Raw genomic sequence first — 13739 nt, 5'->3', positions numbered from 1 at the left:
AGAGCGGTATATTTGCATACCCCATATGAGATTTTGCATCAGATTTTGAAAACTTCAAAGTCCTTAAGTGGACGTCTTCAAGCCACCCAGGACTGTAAACACTCCCTATTAATAAGACATGAAAGTACTTGCATCATACTTTGTCATTTAAATTTTGAGTGTCATTGTGAAACTTGGACCTTCCGAAACGCGAAGCGACGCACGGGTTTGCAGCAGCAGGTGTACCACAGCTGCTGCTCCTGGAGGGAGTATTTTCCTTTTGGTTTTTGTTCTGCAGCTGCCGGTCATTGCTAGTCCGACAAACTCCATTTATGGCTTCTGCTTGTTGACTTACAACTTACCAGAGAAGCTCTTCCTTGTAAGTGGAAAAGTGTTATGAAATAAAAGTAATAAATAGTCTTTCTATAAAGCAAGATAAAGTAGATTTTACATTTGCTCAGCGTTATTTTCTTCACAAAAGCGAGACAGCTCAAAAAGTATGTTTGCAATATGTATGCGTGTGTATAATGTAGAAAGAACATCCCTGAAAATTTTTCTCTTTTCAAAGGCTTGGTTGCATAGTCCTGGCAGTGCGTTGTTCTTACAAAAGGGTGATAGCTGTGTATTGCGTACAGTTCCCATCTGCTGGGAAAAAGAGGGTGATAGGACTGAGTTATTTGTTTGTTTTCTGTGAGATACGCCGGTGTGACAGACTCTCTTTTCGTGCCAGCATTGGCATGCAAGGGAGAACACGCTTTGCTCCTTTCTCTCTCTACTCAGGATATGGCCTCGCTCTTTTCTCCGATTTGATGGTCTCTGCGAGGGTGTGTGATCAGGGTTATGTCAGTCCTCCTTGTATTATTTAAAGACTGCTTTAGGGTGCGGCGGGAGAGGTGACTCCGTGAGGTGCAGCAATGTGTAACTCTGCAAGTTGTCTGTCTGTCTTAGGCTAGCTGTATTTATCTAACTGCTACACAAAACCACACCAAATACTCTATTCTCACCCTCCTCATCTGCAATCTTCAAAAAAATAAATAGGCATGTGTGAGGTGGTCAAACCATGTGTAATGCAGTGAGTTTGTGAGGGGCTTTAGACAATAGTGGATGAGAACCCTGTGATTGCTAATTCAGTCTGACATCAAACAAGCTCTTCTGTGCTCTCAGCTATTTTCTGCTTTCCTTCCCGAGTCCTGCAGAGATTAAAGCAAAGGGAATATTCCAGACTGTGTATAAAGATGGAGAAAATAGGAAGGACTGTACAAGTTCAAAGGAAATACAATGGTATATGTACCAGTTCAAGTCCGTACTTGAAGCTGAGTTTTGCACCTACAATAGCGAATCAAGGGTTTGATTGAAACTGTAATTTTTATAAGTGTCCTGGTCTTTTGGCCATAAATAAGTATTTTTACAATTTGGGGCAGGATCTTTCCCAAAAATTATTCTATTGCCCTTTTTTCAAGTAAGGGTCTTCTGTACTTCTCTGGGATCGAGGCCACATCATTATCGGTCTAACTAGAAATGACAGAAATGTATCATAAATCTCTGGATATTTTGTCACCCTTCCACCCAGTAGAGGAAAGGTATTTGTATGCAGTTCTGACAGTCTGCGTTTTTTTGAGTGTTATTTTCAGCTTGAATTTTCTTTTTAAAAGTGTTTGTTTTACAAATACATGCTACTGTGTTTATTACTTTAGCATCTTTCTTAATGCAGTTTTACCTTCTCCTTCAGTTTCTGAATGTAGCAACACAGATATTCCATTGTATCTGTTGAGAATAAGCTCATTTTCACTTTTAATTTCTCTAGTAATGTTAATTGGATTCTTAGGAGGTCTAAGCAGGAACCTTCTCTTTCTAGACATACTTTTGTGCTCTTTGCACTCTAAGCATGCTATTCTCTCCACCATTGCTCAACTTGCTATAGACTGTAACTAAATGTAGTTAATTGGGTTTAAAGTTGGAGCATAAAGCAAATTTTCGGACCTGTCTTTGAACTGTTTAGTAGTTTCATCTTTCAGGTTGCATAATCCAGAAGTCCAAACATTCCTCCTGTACTTTAATGCTCTATTAAATGGATGTAATTCTAAAAAAAGTCATGTTACTTAAATGAAAAAGGGATTTTAAAGAACACATTTTACAAAAACAGCTATGTACCTAAAGGTGCTAAGGAAATGATTCCTCAGCACATGAGATTTTGTAACAGCACCTGGTTGCAGGCAAAGATGACTCTGTGATACACAGAAGTGGGGACTGGTGAGGATCTTAAATATTCTGAAACTTCCAGGAAAGATGAGCGGAATAGGTGAGGAACGGGACGCAGGTAAGACTGAGCAAACTGCCCTGATTCATCTACAGCTAAATTTCTTGTCATTAGGGAGTGGCTACACCAAGTATAAATGTTTTATCTTATATTGGCTTCATTTTAAATTCAGGATGGCTGGGCCTGCCACACCAACTCAAATACGTGAGATTCTTCTTGATGCGGTTGGAATGTGTCTCTGGCCGCCAACTGTTAATGAGCTATATTTTCAGCGGAGTTCTCTTGGGCAGTAGTCTTGCTTCCAGGAGCTAGGGGAAACGATTGCCCTGGCCAACACAAAGTTTTGAAATCTTAAAAATATTTCCATTCTGTTTCAGAGAAAAAAAAGTTAAAATTTCAAATTCTAATAATTTGAATCCAAACGAAAAACCCAAAACAACAGATTGAAGTAGTTGAAATTCTTCCACCTCTTATTTATCCCTACATTTTCTGATAAATTAGCATCTATTTCTAGATAGCAAGTCTGGAACTATAAGTGCAATGTCTTTATTAAAACATTTTTATTTCTGTTTACAAGCTAGTTCAAATACTGGGTTTACATTTTGAACAGTAAAAGGCCCACTTTCTGAACTGTTTTCTTTCAAGAAATTAGGACAATGGAAATTATCTTTGGAAAAGTTCTCTTCTACTCATCTCCCCACCTATCAAAATATAATTTTGGCAACCTGGCAGGTTGGTGCAGTATTCTAATTCTCTGTTTTCCTCTGGATACCCTTTTCCAAGCAGTGATGGCTTGAAGACTGAGGAGATAAGAAAAAGCTTCTGAATGGCAAAGAGTCCCCTTGAGATTGATCAAGTACAAGTAGGGAGTTTTAGGCTGCAGATGAAGGAATAAGATAGTCATTCTTCACTGTAGCAATAACCTTTCCACAGGAGAGGCAGTGTGTCTCTATCCTACATGTGAGTTCACCACTGTTTTATTTTTGTGTACCTGTTGATCTTTGATAGACTGGCTGTGAAAATTGTTTCTGGTCTCTGCTGAATGTGTAGAGTTACTCTTCACTGCTGTTCCACATTGGGAGTTTGTAGTTTAACCTGCAAGTTAGTGTGTTCTAGTGTTCAAATAATCTGTCATTAAAATCAGAAAATGTTGCAAAAAGAGTATCTGTAGTAGGGATAGGGATACCAATATTAGTAGGTAAGCATGCTAATTTAAACACGGACCCCTTCTACCTCAAATCTAGATGCTTGAACTTGGTCGAAGGATGCCACATTAAGTTCATTTCATCAGTAACTTTAATGAACATGGAGTAGCACACTCTGAAAATGAGTGCTGCAAAACACTGGAGGCAATTGAATTTTGAAGCTGTTCAGGTTGATAAACTATTTCGCTGTAAAATGGTTTATTCAAATATCACCGTTGTCTCCTACTGAGAGCAGCAACTGAACTTTTCATATTCTACTTTTCATATTTTACGTATGGACTTTTTCATACTCTACAGCATTTATAATGACCTTCACAGGTGAAACCAGGACTTGCATGCTTTTTTAAACTTGGATATTTTGCTTTGTTGTCATAGGTAAGCCACTTTAAGAGTCAGTGTTGAATAAGGATGTAACATTTGGGTTTGCACACAAATTCTTACACTTTATAAGCAGATGTCTTTATAATGTTCTGAAATAAAATGAGCATGTGTAGTTGTTACAACCTGTTGGTTTTTACCCCAAGCATTGGTTTTAAAGGCATTCAAAATGGCTATTGACTGGATCTAATACTAGATCTGACTTTCATAAGTGACATAAATGCCAATCCTGCAGGACACGTACATATGGATGCAATTTCATAAACTCTCTTTATTTTGATGGCAACCTGCTCATGTTTTAGTTTTGCTTATTCTACAGCTTTCCTGTGTCATTTCAACCCTTCACCCTGTAAAAAAGGGATACTATCAATTGCACAAGATTGTTGAAAAAACTAAGTAATATATGAAGATACAAAACATTGTGTAAACAATTAATATAATTCATATTCTTAATAACAATGCTATAATTATTCTGTACAACCTAAAAGGCTTCTAATACAATTATAAAAATCTTCCCATATTTTGACTATTTGCTTTAATTGTACAAAACTAAGTTTTTACTCTCCACTTAAAATAATTGTAAAAGAAAAAAGTGTTTTGATCATTCAGAACTGTAGCAGAATGATAGAAGTACAACATGTAATCTTCAACAGTATAGCTGTTTTAAAATCAAAATACCGAATAAACATCAAAACTGTTCACTTGTTAGTCCAGCTTCCACAGCAGAGCAGATCCAATGCCTCTGCTAACTATATATTAATTAGAAAAAGCAAATCCAACAGAAACATTTCCCAAACAAAAGGAGTGACCTACAGGCTCTTTCTAATTACTACCCTTCCTCATTTGCCATTCTTAGCCCACCAGCAAGGGTTTTCAGAGCTATTCTGTCTTTTTTACCGTTCTTCATGACATCGATAGCTTTCTCTTATACTTTTTTTTCATTGGGTCTTGGTCTCTTCTCCCAAGTAACTAGTGATAGGACGAGAGGAAATGGCCTCAAGTTGTGCCACGGGAGGTTTAGACTAGATATTAGGTAAAATTTCTTTACTGAGAGAGTGGTCAGGCATCGGAACAGGCTGCCCAGGGAGATGGTGGAGTCACCATCACTGGAATTGTTCAAAAAACATATAGATGTGTCACTTTAGGACATGGTTTAGTGGGAATGGTGGTGTTGAATTGAGGGTTGGACTTGATGATCTTAAAGGTCTTTTCCAACCTTAATAATTCTGTGATTACGCTTTCTGACACCGTGGATTGCTCGGTACCACCAGTACCAGTGTACTGGTGGTAGCAGGGATGACCTGCAGTGGACATGCAATTTATGCACCATGTAAAGCCCAAATGAAGTCCTTGTGACCTCTGGGCAGAGAAGTAGCGATGGCCCTAAGACGCAAGGCAAGGTCTTAATTGGTCTTAATTTTTAATTATTTTTTAAAAATAAGGTATGAGGAGTGAATATTGAGATAAATCCATGGAATGCAGCAGATAAAAATTTTTTGACCTAATATTAGAGATTCATTCAACATATAACACTTCAATATGGGTGGGACTATCAAAAGAAATTAGTATTTCCCCAAATTCAGCCATTTAAAAATATCATGTGTTATAGCCTCCTCAGAACAATAAAATGTCAGTTACTCCAGTTGCAGTATGAAAGAGGATCACGATTTCTCTTTTAACAGCATCAAAACAGTCATTACATTGTTGATAGGCTTAGATGACCTCATATTGTCTTAGGCAGCTCGTATTGCTGTTGGTCCATGGGACAGTGATGCAAGTGCAGGAGGTGGCTTGTAGTGGGAAATGCTTCAGGATTAGGCAGAGCTGCCTCTCCCAGAGTCCTGTATCGGGTGATTTAGAAAGGCAGGTACTGCCACCGCTGCAGTCCCGAACGCACGGACACAACTGAGCCTCAGTCACCTTTCCTTGCTTCTTGCTGGTGGGAATAGGCAGACGGTCGGGCACTTTTTCCACTTCTGAAATTCATTGTAGTACCTGGCACGTTTGACTGAAGCGCTGAGCTGGCTGGAACTGTCCCCGTTCCAGATGGCCAAGTTCGTGGCGTGCTTAAGGCATAGATATAAATGGCACCGTCTAAGCCAACGTAAACCAGCACAGACTCTGCTGTGAATGTGATCATATATATCTCATAATGTGACGATTAAACTATTTTTGCAATATAACCGTCTCGAACAGAGTTAAATAGATCTGTTTCCCTGTGTGTGAAATGTTTTTTTCACAAAGGCTTCACCTATTGTGTTTTGGTTAAATTTCATACTAGAACTGTACGTAGTCGAAATCCTGTGCCCAGTTCTCGTTGATTTAGGTGTGAATTCCTAATTCCCTGGAGATACTTTGAATTTCCTCGTTTAAGTGGATAGAGGGTTGGCATTTCTGCCGTCTACATTAAAGTTCAGCAAAACATCTTGACTTATAAACAAGGATGGAAACGAATCTGCAAAGGGCGTGTGCTTGTGTGCTTCCCTAAATAGGAGTGGATATAAATCATGTTCTTTGGGATTTTTTGTGATTCATTTTAAAGTCTTTAGAAGACAGAAGGTAGACGACAATTTTTTTACAGTTATTTTTAGAACCCGAGTGTCTCATTGTACTGTTAATTCCCAGCATTTTCCTTGGAAAAAAAAAAAATTTAGCAGTCTTATGATTATGTTATCATTTGTTTAGCTTAAGCAACTGAAGAATTCTTAAAATGCATTAGGTTAGAAATTTTGTGGATTGTTAGCTCATTTATATTACCTGTCATCATTACTCGGATAAAACATGCAATTAGATTTATGGAAACAAAGTAATTAAACACAACCTGAGGAATAACATGTGAGAGTTTTCAAAATACTTAAATCATACGCCCCTTTCTGGTGTTCTGGAAGTGGAAATAAATGTAGGTTAATTTAGAAGGGATAATTTATAACAGTAAATAAATAGAAAATTTTAATGTAAAGTGGGGTATGCTATCTTAAACTCCCCCAACAGCTGGCATTAACTAAGCTGAATAAAATATGTTATTTCTAATAAGAACTAAATCATACACAATTGAACTAGTGTTTACTAAATGTGGTTTGGCCTGGCTCAGGTGCGATGGAACCCTAGGTGAAGGCTTTCCCAGTGGCTTTTCATAGAAGAGTCTTCTCTTTTGAGAAGATACAGAAATGATGTTATGATGCTTTGGTTGTCAGTCAGATGTGTACGTGTGTGTGTGGATTAGTCTTCTTTTTCCATTTTCTAAAAAAACCTTTTTTTGAGAACTGTTTTCTTATTAGTGCAAATTGGTCCTGGTTACAAATGGAGTATCTGGCTGCTGTTCTGGCTCAAATGGAAATGAAGCATGTCAAATTTCAGTGCAGCTATAGCCAGGTGATAAATAGTGTTAACTGATCTCGTCCAGTCTTTATAAAGCTGTTATCTCTTAAAATAATGTTATCTTATTTGTCCTTACCACAGTGCATTTTCTCACTTCATGCAGTTACTGAAAACTTCTAAAGTAATTTTGATAACAAAACCCCAAGACTTGTCTTTGCGATATAATTTCCTGTACCTGTATCCCAGCACATTTAATATTAGATCTTCTTTGTCAAAAACAAGCAAGCAGATATCAGCAGCCTGTGTATCTTGGCGTTTTAGGTGGGGAAATGGGAGAACAACTCACTGACCCTGAAGTACTCTGTCTGGCCAAGGTACAGCTCTTTTGCAGACAGTGACCCAGACGATAACCATTTGAGTATTGTCACCCTGGAGGAGGCTCCCTTTGTCATTGTTGAGGATGTGGATCCTTTGATGGAAAGTTGCCAAAAAAACACCGTGCCATGTCGTAAATTTGTCAAAATTAAGTAAGTAAATACATAGCGTTTTATTTTTTTGAGTGCAAAATATATTCCCCTATTTTCTCATTAAGTGTTTCCCTTGCTTCTTTCGTTGTATAATTGTTTTCTGATACTTTGCTGTTCTTTTCCTCTTGCTTCCTGTATTTGCTTTTCCTTCTGCATTTCATTTCCACTTTCTTTTTCCCTTTCCCACATGGTATGCTCTTGTTTTCACATCTTCCTTTTTAAAAAATGGGAAGATTCTGGTTATATACATGTAAGTCACATTGAATTAATGACAAGACAGTGAGTTTATAGTAAATTCAAAGTCAACTAGAATTAGCCCTTTTCAGTCACATGAAAGAAGATTATATTCTAAAATTGGATTGTTTTAATGAGTCCTCTTTGAATTGTTTCTGGTTATGTTGAAATATGCCTGTTTTAATTAGTCTTTAACAACTTGAGAACGTCTCTTATTGAAAATGTACATTTTTATGCTGAAGTTTGGTACTCCGACATAACATGTTTTTCATAAAATTTTCAAAATTTCAAAGTGTTTTTCAAAACATAACTGTTTTTCCCAGTAGAAATGTCTATGTCTCTCTTCTCTGACAGCAACTCAACTAATGAGGGAACTAATGTAAAGAAGTGCTGCAAAGGATTCTGCATCGATATCTTGAAGAAGTTGTCTAAAACCGTCAAGTTCACATATGACCTCTATTTGGTGACTAATGGGAAACATGGCAAAAAAGTCAATAATGTGTGGAATGGAATGATTGGTGAAGTAAGTGCTGTTAGGTAAAAGAGCTCTTAAGTAAGAACTTAGCAATGTTTGTTGTTAATTCTTTTGGAGAAATGAGGTATTCTCTACTGAGTAATATTGGTGGTGTCTTCTCTTTGTGGATCAGGTGGTATATCATCGTGCAGTTATGGCTGTGGGGTCTCTCACTATTAATGAAGAGCGCTCTGAAGTGGTTGACTTTTCAGTGCCATTTGTTGAGACTGGGATTAGTGTCATGGTGTCACGGAGCAATGGCACAGTTTCACCATCTGCTTTTCTAGGTATGATTCTCCAACCCCTCCAGATCATTTAATTGCATTCCTATAGAGTTGGGTAGGTTTCATTGTTCGGTAAGCTATGTAGCTTGTTTCTAGCATGTTTCTGTCAAGTTTTGAATTTTACATTAGGAAGGTTGTGCTGTGTCGACATGCTGATGGACATGATTATTAGCACATGAAGATACTGCTGTTGGTTTCAGATGCAGTAAGTGAAAACCACTGATAGTGATTTCAGTATGAAAGAGAATCCCCCCCAGTCTTCAGTTGGGAAAATTACTTCCTCAGAAGCTGCTGCTTTACAAACTAATTTATGCTTGTTTAGCCCATTATAAATGGTTTCATATATTTTTAACACTCACATTCACAAAATAATTTAAAAACCCCTTGTTAAGAAAAAGAAATCCTTATGATTAGAAGAGATCTGACAGCTAATTTGATAAGTTACCTCTGGCTTCTGAACACCATACTACTGCCCTGGAGAACTTCTGAGTGTTTTCTCCCTTGATGCAGCTGAACAGTGGAGTTGTGATGATGCAGCTGAACAATGGAGATACAGCAAAGAAATTAAAGCCTGGACAGAAAGGAGAGGGAATATAACAAAACAAAGACTTTGGTATTCTTTCCTTGTTTGTTTCTTGTTTCAGTTGTTCTTTTCTCCTTTCATTATTTCCCTCTCCTTCTCTTTTAGTGCTTATTGTTTACTTCTGTCTTCGGTGGTTAGCCTGAATTTACCTGAAGCTGAAAAGAGAATGAGCCATGAGATGGATCAAAAGTGGCCAGAATGCTGTTATGTTCCTCATAGTCTCTTTGGGCCAAGTGTTTTTAAAGATATTTTGCACAGGCAAATAGTGCTAGTGACACTAAAATAATTTAAGGGAAATTGGGGGTGGGGGGGAATCAGTATTTTCTAGATATCTTACAGAATAGTTTAGTAAGTTCAAGTCTGTTGGATCAGCAGTGATGATATTTTTTGCATGACTGATTGTATGGTTTCTTTTTAGATTGCTAAGTGTAAGTCCTTTACTTCCACTGAAATCACTTGTAGCCATCGAGGAGCAGACTGTTGGTGTAATATCAGCTACAAGTGGGCAAATAATTAAGTTTTCTTGCACAAGTATCATCATTTAGCCACAAAGCTTATTTCTCATACCTCTTCCATAAAGGCACATTACACAGCTGATGCAAATAAATGCAACACAGTGAGTAACCAAATAACTCCCAAACCTGGTGATACCTAAACAGATTTTGGTGATGGTTAATATTTTTGTTTAATGAAGGAAAGACTTTTTAATGAAATTATAAGAGACTGTACTTTTGATGAAAATATTCAGGCAGTGGCTTTTCATTTCTATAAGTCATTGACTTGTAAAGGTAATTAATTTTTAAAATTGCAGTTGCAGCCTGTTGGAATTATAATTTGAAATATAAGTACTGGGGAGTTTTCTAAATGTTCTGCAAGTGCAGTTGATTTTTACTATGGACTCTGCTTACGTCTTAAAAACCTTTAAAAAAAGCTACCATCAAAAGAGAGGCTGCTTTTGCATTTTTCACAACAACATAGTTATTAGTTTTCTAAAATGCATTTAATGTTGTTGGTTCACTTGGATGTACATATAATTCCCTAATAACCCCTTCTTACCAAGCTCTGTAGAACAGCATTACTTTTGAAGAAATCTGATTTACTGCACCAGTAAATCAAGTCTGTGCTCTCAGAAGTGTATTCTGGTTTTTAGATGTAGATGAACTGTCACTTTACTGGAACTGACTGTATTTCAATAAGGTATGCATAGTAGTAAAATGCTTTGTCATGCAAAATACTATCAGGCAGATAACTGAATTTATTCACAGATTTTGTTTCAATTAAGTGACTGTCTAAGAATAGAGTCATCTTACATAATTCTTTTAAAAGATCTTTTAAAAATCTGCAAAATACAATATTATTTTTTTAAAATAGCACTTGATTACAGTTCATGAAATATCTGGTTTTGTGATTTGTCACTATGAACGCAGGCAAGTACAGGATTTTGTCTGAACTAGATTTTCCATTCAGTGGTTGTGTCCAACAGATCTAAGTAACTGATGGGCTGACAGCCTCTTCCTCATTATCTGCTGTGCTCTGTTTCTGTTGTGGCTGTCTCCTTCAAAGGAGAATTTTATCTGCATTAAAATATTTTCATATAATTCTAAAATCCAGATATACTAGGTCAACAACTATTTTTTTTTAAAGATTCTGTGGAGATTTTCTTCAACTTTAAACAAACACACAAAATAAGGGAAACCTCAGATTCAAATTTCTGTTTTTTAAGAGGGAGAGAGTTCATAGGTGAGGTCAGTTTTCTTTTCGTGGAGGCACTGGTGGAATAGGAAATCCGTGCTCCTGTTTATTTTATGTATTGTTTAAGTATTGTTTTGGTGGTGGGAGGTAAAACTCAAAGAGTACGACGTCTTTTTCATTGCTCAGTATTCTCCATAGCCAATCATTTGAAATGTACACTAGTAAGTCATATATTAGTATTTTTTTGACCTATCATAGCTTTACTGAAAATTCTTATACAACCTGCTGCTTGCCTGGGGGAAGTTCTCTTTCTGTCCTTTGAGAATCAAAGAACAGTGCTGAATGTGGAATTTGATCTCTAATATGACAGGAAGATCGACTTTGTTATTCAATTGATTTTGTACTTGTTAAATCTTACTGCTTGCTATTCTAAATAGCTTTTTATTTTCCTATTGTTTCTTTTAATCCTCCACCTCATTACCAGACTGCTTAAATTATTAAATAGCATTCTGCTTAAATTGTTTGTAGCTCACTTTTTTCACATTGGCTTGTTTTGCCCTCTGCCATATTTAGATTTTGCCACATTGCCATTGCTGTTTCTACACTGTTGCTTTTGATAAGAGTTTTATCAGGCTTGCTTGCTTCTATGAAAATGCTCTCAAAATTGTATGATAGTTTTATGTGAATTCCAGTTTATTCCAGTTAATATGTGAATTCATAGTATATTTATTATTACCTGTATTTGGGTACATAATGTCCTTTACCTGTCTGCATCTGAATGAATCTTTCTCTGCCTTTTAAGAATTCTGTTGTTTTGCTAACTTACTATTCTCTTCTAAGCAAATAATTATAGTAATTGAAAGAACTTCATAACCTCTCTTAAAAATAAAATAATTTGGGGGAAAAAAATCCAAACAAACCATAAAACCCAAATCCCCTGTTCCTTAGCCTTATCTTAAAAACAGAAATAGAACAGTTTGGCTTAAAATTTCCCTGCCTTGCCTTTTTAGTTTGTACCCAAAATCACCAGTGGGACTATTTGGAATTTGGTCTTTTCTCGGTTTCAAATTACTGAACTGTAGCAAAGGGAAATGACTTCATGAGATTTCCATGCTTGGGCCCAAATTATTATACTTCATTCTAGTTCTGGGTGAATCATTCATGGTAATTTGGGCAAGGTTCAGACTGGGCTACTGGGCTCAGCACACCTCAACTGTCACTCATAGTTGTTTCTAGCAATGATGGAAGAATTTTCAGTGGTTCAAATTTTAGCTTAAATTCAAAGAATGAAGAAGCTAGGGTGGAGGAACCTCTTGGGCTTTCAGAAACAGGCCAAGCATTGGAACACACTAATTTCTTGTCACTTCATGTGATGCTTGATGCTGTCCTAATTTGAAATGGTATACTAAGATTTTTTTATCCTCACACTTCAGAGCATACTCACATTTGCATTACCTACCAAAACTAGGATTTAAAATGCCCCCAAATAAGCTGGCCTAATAAAGAGATATTACTTTGCCATACAAAACCTTTCTTACATATGTCCTTGTGCCATGACAACTACCACAGGGACTCCTGAAATGGCAGAGAATTTGTGATTGAGCAAAGGTGGTATTTAAGAACTTTTTGTTATCACATACTATTACCATATCCAATCTTTTCAAAAAGTTGATGCATAGTCTGGTATTTGAAACGCCTCTTAGTTTCCTGTTCCAACCTACTTCTTTTACTTAATCCTGTTTTTTCTGTCTTTCAAACTGACATTCAGTTTTCCATAAAAACCTTTTGATTTCAGAAATTTGCTCCCAGATGAGAATGAGACTTTCAAAGGGACGTGTTTGCAATTGGTAAAATCATCAACTTCATTGCAGGTAGATGAAAGTGAACTCAGAGGAAAAAAATTCTGAAACAAAAAAAAATAGTTTGAATGCAAGTATTTAGCTTTTTTCCCCTAACGCTTTTTGTTGCATAGAAAATGAGAAGTCTCTTCACTGAATTACGAACTGTATTAAATGTATGCGTAATTGCTTTTGCTCTGCAGAAACACAGTCATAATGGTAAGACCATTCTGTTGATACATGCATATAACGTAGGATAAATAGAAATGGGCTACCTGATTGTAAACTGAATAAGCAGTGAGTCAAACCAATTATTTACCACTCAGTGTCAGTTAAGGCTTTGTCAAAGAAAAGTATGCAGCCTTTGTTTTTGAATTGCAACTTACATTTAAGATTTTGACTGTATGAATTCCATGTATAGTAACAGCAGTTCTTCATATATTGCTACTTAGTTATTTGCTAGCATTTTGGTTGGTAAAAGCTGAAGGGCTTGCCTTGCCGAAGACATTAGAATTCTTGCGCTGCGACTGGTTTAATGAACTGTGTTTCTGTTTCTCTTGTCTGTTTTGCTGCAGAGCCTTTTAGTGCTTCTGTCTGGGTGATGATGTTTGTGATGCTTCTCATTGTGTCTGCCATGGCTGTCTTTATATTTGAGTACTTTAGCCCTGTAGGATATAACAGGAACTTAGCACAAGGGAGAGGTAAGCTTTGCATTTTACAGAACCCTAAAAAAATAATGTATTTCTCATTCCTTGCCATCTAAGTTTTAAAATAAACATAACATAGGAATGAAAAAGTAAAAGCAGCTATGAAACTATGTTTGCTCTTCATTTAAAATGTGATTTCTTGAGGGCTTATATAGTTATGTATGTATTCAAATTCATTGGAATAAAAACATATAGAAGGGTAAGTGATATCAGAGAGAGGTGT

At 36.6% G+C, this 13739-nt stretch overlaps 1 protein-coding gene across 1 annotated transcript in view; it reads left to right on the top strand.

Moving 5' to 3' along the window:
* The window catches only part of LOC104627484 (glutamate receptor ionotropic, NMDA 2A-like), a gene marked incomplete at its 3' end in the record, with an annotated part of 40744 nt that extends 27234 nt beyond the window's left edge, over positions 1–13510 (top strand). The window contains exons 5-8 of the mRNA XM_010295764.1: positions 7459–7664; positions 8253–8421; positions 8546–8699; positions 13385–13510. Coding sequence (XP_010294066.1) covers positions 7459–7664; positions 8253–8421; positions 8546–8699; positions 13385–13510 — 655 coding nt within the window. The remainder of the gene's footprint in view (positions 1–7458; positions 7665–8252; positions 8422–8545; positions 8700–13384) is intronic.
* Between the last annotated feature and the right edge of the window lie 229 nt (positions 13511–13739).

The sequence above is a fragment of the Phaethon lepturus genome, unplaced genomic scaffold (assembly GCF_000687285.1).
Source record: "Phaethon lepturus isolate BGI_N335 unplaced genomic scaffold, ASM68728v1 scaffold6521, whole genome shotgun sequence".
Classification (NCBI taxonomy): domain Eukaryota; kingdom Metazoa; phylum Chordata; class Aves; order Phaethontiformes; family Phaethontidae; genus Phaethon; species Phaethon lepturus.
Note: the sequence above shows the minus strand (reverse complement) of the source record. Positions and strands in the feature narration are given on the sequence as shown.